The sequence below is a fragment of the Vidua macroura genome, chromosome 11 (genome assembly GCF_024509145.1).
Source record: "Vidua macroura isolate BioBank_ID:100142 chromosome 11, ASM2450914v1, whole genome shotgun sequence".
Lineage (NCBI taxonomy): Eukaryota > Metazoa > Chordata > Aves > Passeriformes > Viduidae > Vidua > Vidua macroura.
Window position 1 is genome coordinate 3113877 of NC_071581.1, and position 17611 is coordinate 3131487.

Below are 17611 nucleotides of genomic sequence, written 5' to 3' on the forward strand. Positions count from 1 at the left end.
TGAAGATTTGTCCTGGGGGAGGAACACCCCAACAAAGCCTGGACCATGGACACCAACCATGCACCACAACCAGAACCAGGCACAGGCCTGCACAAATCAGAGTTTTACTTCTGACTTCAGGTCTGAGGTGCACACCATATTTTTCTTGGGAGTTGAAAACAATCACTCCTGAGTTCATTTCTCCTTATCACAGTTATATGGAGTTATCTGTTAACAGTTATTAACTGTTATCACAGTTATAAATTACCCTGCAAGAGGGCTGAATTGCAGTTTACCAAATTAAATAAAATTAAAATATAAAAACACCAAGAAAAGACTACTGGAATTGTCCTGTTACAAAATGAGAGGTATTTTCAGGGTGGATGATAGTGTGGCCTTTTGTCAGCATGCTTAGACATGTTTAAAATTTAATAATCCTGGGCAAATGCTTAGAGTTGACTGAAGGAAAAAAGAAGGCCTTATGCTAAAATATTTGAAAGGTGGGAAATAATTATGATTAAGTGTTATTTGATGGTTTTGTTGAAGTGAGAGAGAAGAAACTCAGCATTATGTTTCGCATTTTTTCATACCCAGTAACAGACAACCAGTTAGAAGCAGGACCAGTGTCGGTTAGGTGATGGCAACAAAGTCAATAATGTCCCTTGAGGCTTATTTATACCAGAGGACATTTGCCATTTCAAGGATAAATGATACAGCCAATCTGCTAGTCACTGAAGCAAGAACTGCTGACTGCTGCCAAAAAGCTGCTGTTTCAGCATGACCAAAATAGGAAATTATGGAAATGATCAAAAAGGCCAACCCACGCAAACTGGACAACAACAGAAGGCCTGAACCAAATATGGAACTTACTATCAGTAAATTAACGGCTAAATGAAGCTGAAGTGAATCCATTCCTTTTCCATTGTCTAAAAAGAAAGGTTCATGACACAGGGTTGGTTTTCAAGACTTTCCTGTTCCTTATGTCTTCATGACATCTTACAGATGGCTCAGAGTCCAACAAACTGAACAGTTTCTCTTTATTTAATTAGGAATTAATATTAGTACCGTTTCATTAGGTAGAATAGAGACATGTTGGTGTGGAATTTTATAACCTTGAAAGGGGGGATTTATGTTAGGAATTTTGAAGGGTTTCTGGCTGGATATTACTTGTCTATATCATACCACGCACTACAGCGAAATTATTTAAAACATTTTGCTGAGTAGGTGTTTGGGAGCTCTTAACGTAGTAACTGCTGAACTTCTCAAAAATGAGGGCTGTTGTGTGGAGCCACTGAGAACCACCAGCAGGGAGGCAGAGCAGCTGGTTACAACATAGTGATGCATTACTACAGGATGTAACAGAGAAGAATGAAGTCCTTGAAATACAGGTTTCTGTACTAAACTAATTTTATATTAAAATAAATTCACAATGATTTAGTGAGTTGGTTTGGTTTTATTTTGGGTTTTTTATATCTCTAGCATGACTGGGAGGGGAGATTATTGGAGTTTAACTAGGGGTGATAAAATAACTAATCCTTAAATTTTTTTCCCTTTTGTTTTCTAGGTGGTTGTGGACACGGCACAGATTGAAAATAAAGAAGCCTATGCTCCTCAGATAAGTTTAGAAGGATCCAGAATTGTGGTGCAAGTTCCATCAACATGGTAAATAAAAATACTGTATTGCAGATTGTGACTGAAGTACGTGGGGAAAACTGTTGCAGTACAAATGGAAGAAAGAACATGCACAATTTTGTGCATCTCTACCTGGACTGGTTGAACACCTCCATTCCTCTGTAGGACACAAGGCAAGAGAGGCAGTGCTGGGGCACTGAGACTTGTAGAAAATGTACAAGCTTGATAATAAAAGAGAAGGTTTCAAAAATAATAACCTACCGGTACTCCTGTTGTGCTCCACCCTGGCAGGTCCCAGCTGTAGCTCAGAAAGGCCAAGAATCAGCTGAGTTAATGTGACAGCCTTTGCTCTTTCTTCACTGGGCTGTTCTTTAGGTGCTATCGTGAACCGGGGACCTCTGGGCTCCAAGAGGTGCTGTTTCTACCAGTTTAGGTGACTGCCTAGTAAAGAATGGTTGATCTGCAGTTTGTGAGGAATTCTTCCCGTTAAAAGCAGTGGGAACAGGAAGCAGTGGTAGCACTTGTCTCTAGCTTGGAAGGAGTCAGTGTTAGGAATTTCAGTGCAACACATTTGATTCACTTGACTCCTTACAGAGGCAGCCTGTTCCTAGTGATGCTGCTGGGTATGCATGTATGTATGATGTGTGTCCTGGTGCTGTTTCCTAGGAAGGGAGGAAGGAAGGAGTGTGTGTGTCAGTGTCGCGGTGTGTGTGTCAGTGTCACGGTGTGTGTGTCAGTGTCACTCTGTGTGTGCCAGTGTCACTCTGTGTGTCACCGTGTGTGTGTCAGTGTCACTGTGTGTGTGTCTGTCAGCGTCTGTCTGTGTGTCCCGGTGCTCCGGGATTGTCCGCCCTGCCCGTGGCTCGCTGCCGGGGGCAGCGCCGCCTGCTGGCGCTCGGCGGTACCGCGGGGAGCACGTCGCAAGCCCAGCGCTCCCGGCTCAGGGACATCCGCCGCGCGCTGTTGGAAATGCGGAACCATCTCCGCGCGGACTCTGCCAGGCTCAGGCTCTCGGCATGTGCTGGTTGTGTCAGGCTCTTGCCCTATTCCAGAAATGGCTGTTGTGTGTTCTGTGTCCGTTGCTGCTGTGCCTGAACTGTGCCTGCTAAAGAGCTCTTGTCAGTGACGATTTCAATACACTGTAGTGCTGAACCTCGCAGTTAGGTTAGCTCTGTGTTCCACAGCAGCCAGAGCTCAGGCTGCAGCCCAGGAACCCCTAGGCATTCCCATGTCGTTCTGCAGGAGTGCAGCGATTGGCCTTCTGTATTCTGATTAATATGGCAGAATTGTTTAATGTAAAAAAATGAGCGTTTTGATTTCTAATTTAAACTCAATGATGACAGGTGTCTGAAAGAAGATCCAGCAACAATGTCTTTGCTACAGAGGAGTCTGGATCCGGAGAAGACTTTGGGGCTGGTAGATGTGCTGTATACTGCTGTGTTTGATACACACAGGTGGAAGGAAGGAAGGTACATCTCTTTTCTAGTTCAAACTAAGCTGTCGTTGAATAATCTGTGCTGAGGGATTTGATAGTGCCAGCTCATCAGAACGGGAAAACAGGAGTCAAACTGAGAATGAGACACTGTTAATCCCCACAGATACCTTCTGGGTACATCCAGAGATACAGGAGAGAGTGCTTAAAACCAAACCAGCAGCTTATCCAAGGGTTAAAAAGTATTTGCTTCTCTCTTACAAAAATACTTGATTTGTATGAAATTGGTCTCCATTTAGGTCTTGAAGCACAACTAAAATTTAAGGAGTTGAAAGTATTGCAAATATGAGGAATAATTTGCTTTGTTACCATAAGAAGTAGCTACTGGACTTGGCAGCCTTTACTGTTGTTTCTTTCTTGAGCTATTATTGAAATACGCATTTTCCCCCAAAGTACAAACTCAGTTATGTATTAGGTGGTTTGATATACATGTTTTTTTTATTGATGCAGAGAGCAAGCTTTGCCTTGTATTCAGATCCAGTTACAGCGTGAAATCTCAGAATTTGGGGGCCAAGTTGACATGCCATCGGGGAATGGAAGCAAATCTTCAGGGGGTCTGCAAAAGACATTCTCAAAACTGACTTCACGGTTTACAAAAAAAACGTCCTGCACTAGTACAAGTAACACAGGAAGTTACTCAATCCCCAATACACCTTCCAAAAACGTCTTCATAAGTTCCAGCTCAGAGGAGAAAGCTAAAATGCCCACTACCATGGACGCACGGTTGCAGAACATCCTGAACATTGGTAACTTCCCTCGGAGCGCAGATGCCCTGCAGCCAGTGCAGAGCACAAATAACCAGCTCGTCAATGGGTTCCTAGTGGAAAGGCGGGACAGCTTCTTCAAACCAGATGATGGCAAGGATGACAAAGGTATGAATTTACCAACTGACCAAGAAATGCAAGATGTTATAGATTTCTTGTCTGGTTTTAACATGGGCAAATCCCAGCAGACTTCTCCGATGGTGAAAAGAAGGAACTCTGTTGCATCCTCTACAGCAGCAGAACAAAAGTCGGGAGCAGTTCAACAGCAGCCGCAGTCTGTGTCTCACACCCCACTGCATCCTCCTCAGCAAGGCTTGTCCCAGCAGCAGTCCCAAAAGCAGCAGCAGCAAATGCAGTATTACCAACACTTGCTTCAACCTATTGGACCACAGCAACGTGTACCTGCCAAATGGCTCAGTAATTCTTCACAGCAGCAAGCTCCGGCTGTTGGAGCTGGATTGTCTCATATAAATCAATGGAACAATCCTGGTTTTTCAGATTTAAGCTCTGATTTGTACAGCTTGGGTCTTGTGAGTAGCTATATGGACAATATGATGGCAGAGATGTTAGGACAGAAACCACAAGGACCTAGAAACAACACATGGCCAAATCGTGACCAAACTGATGGAGTGTTTGGAATGTTGGGAGAAATCCTGCCTTTTGACCCTGCAGGTGTGTGTCTTTTCCTTTATTACGCTTTTTTTTAAGGGTCATTTGTAAAAGAGTACTGTGAAATATTACTGGCAATAACTGTCATTTCCCCGTGCTGCCCACTGAATGTAAGGGTGCTGACCAGTGCAAGCAGGGACTTGTGTATGTGCTTATTTGCTTTTTTAACAGAAGATGATCTTAAAACTTTCATTAATAAGCAAGAATGGAAACCAATTCCTTGTTTCTTTTTCCAGTTGTAGTAGTCTGACCTTTCCTATATGAAGCACAGCAGAGTACTGAAAAGATACTTAGAGATTATGTTCCTCCTATACGTAGTTTGTAAAATCGTTTAAAATCAAACTCTTGAGCTCAGGTGTGTTCCCTCTCGACAGAATTATTCTTCCTGCTCTTTAGTAGTCTTGTAACCTGGAGATACAGCCATGGGTTGCATCTTTCCCATATCCCCACATTTTCCCTCCATTGCTCCCCAATTCCCTGGGAGTCATACTGATTCCTGTTCCACAGCTGATTCTGCAGTCAAAAGTTTGGATGTCAAAGGCTTAGAGACTTAAGAGCAAGTGCCATGAGGTTTGCCACATGTGTTTGGACCACCAATAAATTGTAAATATAGATGAATTGAAATAAAATTTTAGAGTCATAAACAAATAGCTACAGACCAAGAAATTGACCGTGGAATTTAAGAGATGAATCCCCATGTGGTTCATTGGCTTGAGAGCTGAACTTGATCCTTGTGGGTCTCTTCCAACTCAGAATATTCTGTGATTGTGTGATTCTGATGGTAGTATTACGAACAACTTACACAGCTGCTACCTTGTAAATGTAACTTCTGTTGGCCTGGAACACAGCTGCAGGAATGTTGTAGTGTGCATTTAGGGCAACTGCCTGGAGGGAGGAGCAGAGAACAGGGAAACCTTTTATCAAAGTAGGGCTCAGTTTCCCGTGTTCATTTGCACTCGTCTGTGTTTGGAATGTGTAGGCGTCTCAAACCAGCTCCTTTGACTCATAATTATGATAGTTATTTTATCAACTTAGTTGATTAATTAGTCTAGTTTCTATGGCAAAAATAGCCACCATAGTTACATTCTTGCTTAATAACTGTAAGTCTGAATTAGCATCATCTTACTTAAACATACTTAGAGTACAGACTTAAGGATTATCACAGCCTCTAAGGAAGGACAAAATTATTCTCAGCAAGCACTAAGTCCATGTGTGTGTAGGGAAAAGAAAGCTGGTATGCAAATGACTGACATTCTCAGCATTTTGAATCCATTCTGTTTCTATAGTATTTTCCTTTCGCTCTACATTAAACAAGTAGTTTTATTCCATTTGATGAATGTCAAGGATGTAGAAAGTGGTACTTGGAAAATGTGACTTACTCAAGGTTCCATAAATGGTGCTCAGTGGATTAAGATACCCACTTCTACAGTTGTAGTAATAAGTAGACAGTATTTTTAACAGATCTGGTGTTTAAAAAACCAAAACCAAACAAAAATCCTTCCAACTGAATACTTTTCCACTAGAAATAACTTTTCTTCATAGAACTTGCCAGGTTGAGCTGTGGTGTAGTTTTCATTTTAAGATTTAGTGTCACACAAAAAGCTGTATAACAGAAAACAGTTTTTCATTTCCAGGGTTTCCTAGGACTGTACATTTGTCATTTGAAACAAGCCACATTACTTTTTTGAGAAATACTTTTAGAGTCTGAAAATGATGTCTCTCTTCAGATGCAAAACTGCTGATTAAGAATTTATAAAATTGAAATTTATGGCTTTTCATGTTGAAGGCCTAACTAGTCCCAACGATGTATTTTGTAGTACTTCAGTCATCACTAAGAACCTGCTGAAGAAATGTTGCAATAAGAACTAACAGAAGGAATGTTGGTAACACCAATCTTTTGGAGTAAAAAACTATCTGATGAAAAACTGTTCACCTGATGTTTTCAGTGAGGTAAAAATTAACACAAGCTTTTATTTTGAATATACCAGCGCTTTAGAACTTAATGCTGTCCACAGGTAAAAAAGCCTGGTTGTCCTTCAGAAACCATCTAGACTCTATTCTTAGATCTGAGGAACTGTCTGGCTTCCAGCCTCATCTTAAATAGACATAAAGATATTTCAGAGGGAGAACAAGCTCTAGTGGGGATGTTTTGTTCCTAGATAGCTCTCAGATGGCCCTTGCTTAATAAAGGAGGCAGAGAAAGAAAGTTTTCTTCACTGTCTTTTTAATTTGCATTCAGCAAAACATTGTGGAGGTCTTTTCTGGATGTGTCAAATGAGAACAAGGAAACATATCTTCCAAATGCAGTATTGAATGTAGGGAGCTGTCAGATGAAAGAGATTTCCGCTTTGCGAGCTGTGCGTGATTGTTGGATGTTCTTCAGTCTCCACTCACTGTCCAACTGAGACTGGCAAACCAGCAGCTTGGTACTTCCCACTGCAATTACTGAGCATGCAGTCTAGACTTTTTCCATAAATCCAGTGAGATTGCCAAGATTTTTTCTCAGGGAGGAAAAAAAGGCAAAAGAAAGAGAAGCTGTGGAAACTCAGTGACTCATTATCAGCAGTCTTTGAATACAGCAATTGCTTGTTCTAATCAATGGAGCATTTGAAACACTTTTGGATTAAGGCTTTTGCTGTGTCTGCTCAAGACCATACTTATTCCTTATTGGATGCCTGGGACACAAAAAGCATGTTGAGAATGGAAGAATTTTTAAGTAACTGCTTTTTTTTCTGTAAATATAATTCTTATTCTGAAATATTTTGTAGTCAGAATCAGAATGTTTTCCAAATTATCTCATCCTTATAGGAAGGAGGCAGTTTTGTCACTCCGTGTTCTAGTATGATCCAAGCAAGATCACAACATAGCTGGAAATCATGTTGCACTCTGGTACCAACTACAGAAACTGTTCTGCTCTTTTTCACATGTGGATAAATGTACAGTGTCCATTCCATCAGTGTCTCTTGATATTGGACCTTTCAGTATAGACATGATCATAGTACAAACACAATTTCCCTGATGGAATGCAAGGGGCAGGTGTACTCCATGTGGCAATTATTATCCACCATGGATGCTGTGTATCCCATCTTTGTAAAACACTTCCTCTTCAATGTTCCTCACTGCTCCATGAAGAGCTCCACTGCAGGCTGCCATTTATCACCAGGGAGGGAATTACTTTGTTGAGGGGTATGGTCGAACCTAAAGCATTGAAAGTGCAGCAGAAATAGCCGAGTGTCAGCAGTGGACTTGTTGGTTTCTCTCATTCAGTTGGCTCTGATCCAGAGTTTGCCCGCTATGTTGCTGGGGTGAACCAGGCTATGCAACAGAAGAGGCAAGCACAGCACGTCCGTCGTCCAAGCACCACGCGTGGCAACTGGCCTCTTCCCGATGATCCTCACAAAACCTGGCCCTTTCCTGAGTATTTCACAGAGGGGTAAGAGACTGCACAGGCTGGATGTTTTTATTGTATAACTTTATTTTGCACCCACACTTGGCACAATGTGGGAATACTGGGTGTTTTTTCAGTTGCTGCTGCATCTGTGAAAGCTGCACTTCACTGTTAAGAGTGAGCAATGTGACCCTGCCTGCTTTGCTGATCCCAAGGCACTGACAGGCTTGATGTCATCCTTAGAGTGGCACGGATACTGACTGTGACTGCAACAGAGGAAATAAGGAATCTATAGCCCAGATGTATTCAGGAGAGTTTTCTTTGAGTATTTTGAAAACAGCTTTAAGACCTAGTTTTGATGAAAAGTGATGCTGTCAAAGTTGCAGTGGCTGATTGAATTTGGTTTTCCAGATTTTAGCCACTTAATCCTGCTTCTAAAAGGCAGGTACATTTGTAGTTTTTAATATCTTCCAAATCATAACCGTTTATTACATAAGAAGTATTTCAAGATTCTCTGTCCATTTGTCCATAATGTAAGAGCTGTGAGTCACTAATGTAAAAGAGTAGGATGGGTATGTGTTCTAGCTCAGTTTTGCAGTGAAAAAGTCAAGTACTTAGTGATTCCAACCCAAGCATCACTTGTTTCTCCTCCCTGACCAGGAGAGGTGCTTCTAATTGATATAATTTTTGTAGTTAAAGATATATGAAGAGGCTGTAACAGAGCAGTTAATGTGACCACTGAGAACTAGTGAAAATACTTGTATTACTGGCACATTTTACCAAGTACTGAAATGTTCTGCTCTGAGGTATCACCTGTGACAAAGATTCAGCACAACTGTGGCACACAGTCTGGACCAGGCACTGTAAATACAAGGACTAATACAACTTTCTGTCTTGCAGTGATGTGACAAACAGCTGGTCTGGTACTCAAGGAGACTCTGCCAGCTCAAGTGATGAGACCTCCTCAGCTAACGGAGACAGTTTGTTCTCCATGTTCTCAGGGCCAGACCTTGTTGCTGCTGTAAAGCAGAGGAGGTGAGCAAATTGAACAGTAACAGACCACTTTCTAAGATTCTTTTTGTTTATATGTAATTTCATCTGAGTAGCCAGACAAAGGAAATTCCTGCCAATGAGACAAGTCTCCACAAACATGAGTTTGTGTATCACACCGGTGACATGGACCAGGGGATTCCTGAAGTCAGTTGTATTAGCAGCTTTCTCCATGCAAACCAGCACTGTGCAAATAGCCAGCCGTTCACTGAGGGTCTAGGAAAGATCTGATGCTTTCCCTCTTCTATGAGAGTCTCCTTTGGACGCCACTTCCTGGGGCTTCACGAGATCCTCACTATTTTGCGGAGTGCCTGGCTGCAGCTGGGCCGTGCCTGACACGGTGGCTTTGGGTACCTCTGGGTGTCTTTCCTGGCCTCAGCTGCAGCCCGTGGCACTGGGGAGAAGCTGCCACTAACCTGGTGTGGAATTCTTACCTTGGCTGCTGCTGCCGTTCTGGGAGTGGGAAATACACGCCTGCTTAATCCTCTGTTTCTCACACCAGGAAGAGAAGGCCAAACTGCCTTCGTAAGTAATTCCAGTAATGGAAAAACGAAGCCAGGATTTCCAGCTACAAACAGTCCATTTCTATCAGTAGTGGGAATGACAGCAATTCTGCATTTCTAAAGGGCTGGAGGCTCAGTGTCTTTGGAAATTCAGTGATTGCACAGCAGAGGGTAGTTAGAACAGTAGTAACAAAAGGCACAAGATGAAGCATGAATACCAACCCAATTCCAATTGGGAATTGTTCTCTCAAACTATTTTTCAGTCTTTTCTAAAAATGAAGTGGCCAAATATTTGTTCACATTCACAGAGTAATTTGGAGTCAATATATAGATACAAGATTGTCTGTTTGCGTGAATTAAAAAAAAGTCAGTGTCAGTTTCTCACAGATTCTACCTGGATAACTATTTTTGTATGCATTATCAGAAAGGAATAAGAGTAGCTACTTTCTGAATCTTTACATTTAACCAAGACTTCATAGGGAGGGAACAAAAATTGAGCTTCAATGAATGTTAAATTGAAATTAATGGGAAAGAGCCATCTCATAAACAGTCACAGAAAAAGTAGTAATTACCTGTATTTTTTTAAAAAAGCAGTAGGGAAGGAAAACAGACACATAAGTGTGACTTAACATGCCAAGCCAGTAGATAGCTGGAGACTGATCATGGAGCAAGAAGAAAAGCCTGTGGTTTATGTACTGCTCTGAAGAGCAGAAGAAAGTTTCCAAAGAGGGTGCTTCATTGACCAAAACCTCAGCTGAAGTAACAGTACTGCTGTCTCCTGTTACCTGTAGGAAGAACAGTGTTCCACGGGTGAGGGCCTGACAACAGAGCAGAGCTAAAGCTGGGCAGTAAGAGGAGGTAGAAGGGTTGAGTGTGCTAAAGGTGACTGGAGCATGCTGATTGGGTTTTTCCCAAAAAGGATGAAATAGAAGATTCTGCTTTAATCTAAACACATGCCCTTAATCACTCCTCCTAAAAAAACCAACCAAACAAAACAAAAACTCCAAAATTAACAAACAAAAAACCAAACAAACCAACAAAAAAAAAGACCAAAAAACCCAAGAAAAAAAAATCTTTCAGAATGCACATGTGGTCAAGGACTTCTATTTGATAACTAGCTGTTGGGTCACAAATTTAAACTGAAGGTAGAACATTTTTCTTCAGTAAAATTACTGTGCTTCAGCAGATGTTTCACTTCCTCAACTGGTCTTTTGTCTTATATATAAGGTTATTTCAGAAAAGATACTTAACCCAAAAGAAACCTAGCCACAAGAGTAAGTAACAGAAAAAAACCTACAATTTCTGGCAGATTTCTCAAAAGTGGGCAAAAGTCTATCCCAGCTTCCTTTCATCTCTACAAAAATGTTGAAGCTGTAGCTCCAAGAACTACTGCATTGTCATGTCCCTGACAGTTTCTGTATTGTTGCTTTTACCTGTACTGAACAAAAAATACATGAAACTGGATGTTTCTGAAAATAGTACTGTAGGCTGCCTGATCTGTGCCAGTGGCAGATTAATGAGGGTGACTCATTTAAAACCAAAAAGTAAATGTCTCTCTCCTTCTGGGCAGAAAACACAGCAGTGGTGAACAGGAACCCAGCACGCTGCCATCGCCCCCACTTCTCTCTGCAGCAGATGAACGCAGTCAGGTGAGCTCAGTGTGCCTTTGCTTAGTCCCTTCTCCTGCTGGCTTGTGGGGGTGGGTCTACGTGAGGCAGTCAACTGAAAAAGCATCTGTATCTCCAGATTGCTTACTTCAGTGAAAACCTAAACCATCTGCACTCAAGTAGCATGAGGTGCTTTTGTCATCAAGCTTAATATATTAAAATTGGAAGTCATTTACTTTTTCCCTTTCAGTGTGGCCACTGTGTATCAAGCTGAAGCAAATGTTTTTTAACGGGCAGATATTTTAAGAATTGAGAGTGCTATACGTATGCATCGGTTTGGCTTTCAAATAATAAAGTGATAAGGTGACATGTTAAGTATTGTCTCAAAAAAAGCAGCATTCTGTTGTTAAACCAAAGCACCCCCAACCCATTTTGTTTTTTCAGGATAACAAGACCAAAACCTGGCCTCCCAAGGCCCCGTGGCAGCACACATCCTCTGTGCCGAGCACGCTGCCCAGCCAGAGCACGTCCCTGTACCCCATGAGCAGCTCCGTGAGCCAGTGGAGCGACACCATGCAGATGCTCCAGTCGCCCATGTGGGCCAGCGACTGCGCCCCGGCAGCCGGCCTCTCCTCCAGCTTTGCCTACGCGCAGCAGCAGCAATCCCAACAGGCTTCCCAGCACAAACAGATGAACAAGGGCTTTAAATCTTTCCCAGTAAAGCATGAACGCAGACCATCGTACCTGCACCAGTACTAACTGCTTTTTGTACTGGAAAATGCAGCACAGGGCCAAATGAAAATTACATTACTTTGATTCACAGTGCTGTGTTGGCTGTATCCTGTTTCTCTCTTGATGTGGGACTGAGGGGCTTTGGGTGAGATAGACAAACTCTCGGATTCTGAGTTACAGTGCTGAGCAAATATGGCCAATATGTTTGGTGTATATGAAACAGCCCAAAACTGTGATGTAGAAATGCTTTTAAAAATGCATAATTGCCTTTACTTTCAAGACATTTTTTTTTTCTAAAAAGAACTGCTGAAGGACTACCATACAAGAAACACTGTATTTTGTAGCTATTTTTCATATAGATTTATAGTTAAAACATCATACTGAAACACATTGAATATGTTGAAGCAAATATATAGTGGTCACTTTGCTCAACACTGTTTGTGTTTAAATTTATAAAGGACAAGCTGTAGAACCTTTGTATTCTCCATTACAGCCTATGGGCAGCTTTTTTAAAATGAAGTGCAACAGCAGCTTTTCCTGTGCTACACAAGCAAGTTCATTTGGGAACTGCTGCAGAAACAGTTGCAAACCTGAGTTTTGTGGCAGTTTCCTTACTGTAGGATCAGCAGAACCACTCAGGCTTGTGTCGTCAACATTACTGAGCTGCTTGACATAGATGGCACCTGTGTGCACAGTGGGACCCTGGTTCTCACACACCTGTGTGCACAGTGGGACCCTGGTTCCAGACACCTGTGTGCACAGCGGGACCCTGGTTCTCACACACCTGTGTGCACAGCGGGACCCTGGTTCTCACACACCTGTGTGCACAGTGGGACCCTGGTTCTCACACACCTGTGTGCACAGTGGGACCCTGGTTCCAGACACCTGTGTGCACAGTGGGACCCTGGTTCCAGACACCTGTGTGCACAGCGGGACCCTGGTTCTCACACACCTGTGTGCACAGCGGGACCCTGGTTCTCACACACCTGTGTGCACAGTGGGACCCTGGTTCTCACACACCTGTGTGCACAGTGGGACCCTGGTTCCAGACACCTGTGTGCACAGTGGGACCCTGGTTCCAGACACCTGTGTGCACAGCGGGACCCTGGTTCTCACACACCTGTGTGCACAGCGGGACCCTGGTTCTCACACACCTGTGTGCACAGTGGGACCCTGGTTCTCACACACCTGTGTGCACAGTGGGACCCTGGTTCCAGACACCTGTGTGCACAGCGGGACCCTGGTTCTCACACACCTGTGTGCACAGCGGGACCCTGGTTCTCACACACCTGTGTGCACAGTGGGACCCTGGTTCTCACACACCTGTGTGCACAGTGGGACCCTGGTTCCAGACACCTGTGTGCACAGTGGGACCCTGGTTCTCACACACCTGTGTGCACAGTGGGACCCTGGTTCCAGACACCTGTGTGCACAGTGGGACCCTGGTTCTCACACACCTGTGTGCACAGTGGGACCCTGGTTCCAGACACCTGTGTGCACAGCGGGACCCTGGTTCCAGACACCTGTGTGCACAGCGGGACCCTGGTTCTCACACACCTGTGTGCACAGTGGGACCCTGGTTCTCACACACCTGTGTGCACAGTGGGACCCTGGTTCTCACACACCTGTGTGCACAGTGGGACCCTGGTTCTCACACACCTGTGTGCACAGTGGGACCCTGGTTCCAGACACCTGTGTGCACAGTGGGACCCTGGTTCCAGACACCTGTGTGCACAGCGGGACCCTGGTTCTCACACACCTGTGTGCACAGTGGGACCCTGGTTCTCACACACCTGTGTGCACAGTGGGACCCTGGTTCCAGACACCTGTGTGCACAGTGGGACCCTGGTTCTCACACACCTGTGTGCACAGTGGGACCCTGGTTCCAGACACCTGTGTGCACAGTGGGACCCTGGTTCCAGACACCTGTGTGCACAGCGGGACCCTGGTTCTCACACACCTATGTGCACAGTGGGACCCTGGTTCTCACACACCTGTGTGCACAGTGGGACCCTGGTTCTCACACAAACCATGTCCTGTGGCTGCATTTAGCCAAAGGCATTACCCACACGGTGCTCCCACAGTGTGTGAAAGCAAAGCCTAAGAGACTACTTGCATTTATTTAAAGTCTTATTTCAGATGCTACAGTTGATTAAAAATTGTGAGCTGGCTCAGAAGATACTAAAACTGAAATGTGGGATAGCAGTTAGTTAAAAGAACATTATTTTTTTTAAAAGGATAAAGTAATTATTTGCAGTCAATATGTGCCATTAAGTGAACCTGTGGAATTAGGAATAATCTTCCAACCAAAGTGGATCGGGGCGAGTGACTGGTGCTTACAAATTCAAGAACAGTGGTAAATATATGTATACCTATCCCACTGTATATGAATTGAGGTTACAGAAGATTCTTTATATAGTTAGAGCTTATTTAAATTTTCATATTTCATCTTTGAAAGAGTCTAAAAACCACAATATTTTCTGGTATAAGAGTTTTGACAGTATTAATCTTATTTTTATATTTTTCTTAAGTCATATCATTCTAATATGTTAACTACTAGTAAAATGGGTTATTAGTTCTAACTACATAATTTTTCAATGAAGATAAAGCACATTTTTTGGTTTTGGTTTTACAAACTAAGTACATCTATATCTGAAGATACCAAAAAATAAATACATTATATATATATATATATATACACATATATATAAATAAAAAGTATACACAACACTAAAACTATTGAACATTTGGGTATTTAAAACCCATACACCTTTTTTGTTTGTATGGTGACAGGCTCTATTTGCAGGCCCAGATTGTTACCTTTTGTGTTGTTTGAGGATGCCAATGTTGCCTGTATTTATGATATTGTCACCATGTTTTCTGAAACTTCATACTTACCATGTTTACAAAGATTTGTTTGCTGTACATAGACTTTTTACAGTAATGTGCTTTGCACAATCAGTGTGGCTTCTGTCTGTAAATTGTTAATGGTCTGTACTACTATAATTTTGAAAACCTTCCACTGAAAATGTTAGTGGTTATTTAACTTCATGAATGGTTTCGAGTTTCCTAAATCTTGTTGTTTAGATCTAATATTAAATCCCAAATTTGGTTGTACTTACTTGGTTATTCATACTAAGACCAAAATGGAAGTTAATGAAATCAACTTAATTTTGAACTTTTTTTCTAATAAGTGCCAAAATGATTGCTATAGTTTTTGCAGTTTATTCATAATTACAAATGCTGGCAAGTTTCTGGACCTACATAAGTGAATTGTGAAAACAAAGAAAGTTTGTCTGCATTTTGACCACGTGGGTGCTACTCTGTCCTTTGCTTCCGATTGTTCTGAACACTGGTAATTTTAAGAATTGTTGCACTTGGCAAATGAGTCTTGCCCTTAAACTTCACTTACACTGCCAAGTGCAAGGGGGTTTGGTGCTTAGTTAACTTACCCTTATTGCAGTGCTTCTTGTGAATAGCTAACGCTTCTGAACTGGAACTGTACAGTTTGTATTTTAAAGCTTCTGTAAAAGTAAACTATTTGCTTTATTAAAGATATACATTTAATAGGTCATACCTGTTTAAAATATGCACCTTGCTGAAAATGAGCAGCACCTTAAACTGTAACTTCGGTTTGTAAACAAAGATCTTATTACATTAACATGGGATTATTTAACAGTTTGAAAATTGTCAACTGCCTACTTACTGACTCTATCATATAAAAATGAACTTTACGCACAGTCCAATCTTTAAAGCTGCTTTCTCAAGCGATGTCACAGAAGAATGTGGTAGAGACAATGCCTCAGCAGGGTCTTTGAACCAGCAGTGCAGGTAAACATTGCCAAAAACACATTACTCAAATTTTTAGGAATCGGAGAGTCAATAACTTCGGTGAACTCTGTCCCCCTCCCTGCTGTGATCAGGGCTATGAGGTTAGTGTGTGTTAATGGTGGCACTGGAATGCCATATGCAGGGTGTGCAAAGCTGCTTTCTTCCTTGGTGGGTAGGAGCACACAGGCATGCAGCTGGCCAGCAGTGCTGACAGTACCCAAGAAGCACTTGAACCCATTTTGATTATGCAAGAATTTACTTGTTTACAGAGCATTTCAAGCACAGAGAAAAAGCCTTAGTAAACTTGGGCAAAAGCTTCTAAGATAATGGCTTGGTTTCTCCCTTACACATAATTGCTGTGTGGTGTGGCAGTCCCACCAGTCCTTGGAAAGTTAACATTTCTGTTTGACTAAATCACAGAGCAGCTCTTTTGTTAATGTATTATATTAATTCAGAATATACTACAACTTAAAAAGAACACCTTCAGTTTATTTAGCACAATTGTTCTGATACAGGATACAAGAATCTACTGCTTTTATATATGGAATGTATGCCCAACTTTATCATGTTGGAGGGTAGGAGTCACTTAGAGTAACATTTACCTTGTTATTATAGAACCTTACTCATGAAATGGGCTCTGCTTCCCTTAGTGCTGTCTTGACAACCAGGCTATTCCCAGAAATAAACTCAACTGAGTTTTTCAGAGGGAAAAGGGAATAAAAAGTGATAATTATCATTCTTAAGCTGTGTTAGTTACAGTAACAGGGGAAAAGCTGGCCTAATACTACACTGAAAACTACGTTCACATTTTAAATACAGAAGTACAGATCACTTTTTACCTGCTTTTTTCAAACCCATGCTTTCTTGGTTTTCAAGGTGGGACTCTAAACTATTTCTACAGCCTCTGAAAGCAGCACTGCTCATGTCCAGGTATTGCAGTCAGTCTACAGGCTTCTGCGTCCTGGGTGGAGTGGCATCAGCAATTGTAGCTAAATAAATGAGGTTCCTGTGCAGGATATGCTGGTACCTGTGAGAAGAGGGAACACAGGATCTGGGAGACGTTCTTTTCTAGACAACTACCCATACTTACACTCATGTACTCTGATCAGTATTTGCAGTTAGGGGGAAAAAAAGCAAACTCGAATAGTAAATCAGGGGAAACTTAGTGTTCTTATTCTGAAGCCCGGTATAAAGCACTGAGCTGCACTCAGTAGCCGAGCATGTGCTGCTGCCCAACTTTGATGTAGGACATCGAGCTCGCAGCCCTGAAAGGCGCAGAACGGCAGCGGGGCAGGAGAGGACCGAGGAGCCTGTCGGGCTGGTGTGAGCCCCTGCAGCGGCTCCCCCGCCGTCAGGTTGTGACAGCGCTCGGTGTGCCGCACACGGGCAGGGAGGGCAGAGCGGCCGTCACACCAACACTGAGCAAACACCCTGACCAAGGCGGCAGGGTCCATCCGTGCTTTATACGCCGCTGAAAATGATTTTGGGGAAATCCCTTTGTAAGCCCAGACGCATTTTCCTCGTAGCAGCAAGAAAGCTCTAGGAGCTCGAGCCGCGTTTCACTCCCGTTACCGACACCTGGGCCCCCAGCGCTCCGCCCTGCCCGCCCACGTCGGTCACTTACTGCACGCAGTCGGTGGCGCGGCCCTTGTTCTGGTACTCCACAATGCACCGGATCAGCTGGTCGTTCTCCTCCAGCAGCTGCGGCACAAAGCACCGTCACCACCCGCCCCGGCCGGCTCGGTCTCGGCCCAGTCCCGGCTCCGTCCCAGCCCAGTTTCGCTCACCCGCTGCAGCGTATCCTGGTTCACCTCCGCCGTCCCGCGCAGCCGCTCGGGCACGAACGCCACGGACATGGCGGCTCCCGGCTGAGGGGGCGCGGCGGCACCGCCCCCGGGCCGCGCGCACGCGCCGCTCCCGCCAGGAAGTGCCCGAGCCCAGCCCAGCCCAGCCCGCCCCGCACA

General features: G+C 43.4%; 2 protein-coding genes across 3 annotated transcripts in view; one reads left to right on the plus strand and one right to left on the minus strand.

Annotated features, from left to right (window-relative positions):
• GARRE1 (granule associated Rac and RHOG effector 1) overlaps positions 1 to 11906 on the plus strand; it is a 57943-nt gene extending 46037 nt beyond the window's left edge. For both annotated transcript variants that reach the window (XM_053987788.1, XM_053987787.1), the window contains exons 8-14: positions 1544 to 1641; positions 2955 to 3080; positions 3554 to 4539; positions 7804 to 7969; positions 8825 to 8959; positions 11048 to 11126; positions 11529 to 11906. In XM_053987788.1, the coding sequence (XP_053843763.1) occupies positions 1544 to 1641; positions 2955 to 3080; positions 3554 to 4539; positions 7804 to 7969; positions 8825 to 8959; positions 11048 to 11126; positions 11529 to 11843 (1905 nt within the window). In that variant the 3' untranslated portion in view covers positions 11844 to 11906. The remainder of the gene's footprint in view (positions 1 to 1543; positions 1642 to 2954; positions 3081 to 3553; positions 4540 to 7803; positions 7970 to 8824; positions 8960 to 11047; positions 11127 to 11528) is intronic.
• Positions 11907 to 16115: 4209 nt separating this feature from the next.
• SS18L2 (SS18 like 2) lies at positions 16116 to 17560 on the minus strand. The gene is made up of 3 exons (XM_053987793.1): positions 17435 to 17560; positions 17272 to 17348; positions 16116 to 16674 (listed from the first exon to the last, which is right to left on the minus strand). Exons 1-3 carry the CDS (start codon positions 17501 to 17503, stop codon positions 16587 to 16589), a joined length of 234 nt encoding a protein of 77 aa, XP_053843768.1. The 5' UTR covers positions 17504 to 17560; the 3' UTR covers positions 16116 to 16586.
• Between the last annotated feature and the right edge of the window lie 51 nt (positions 17561 to 17611).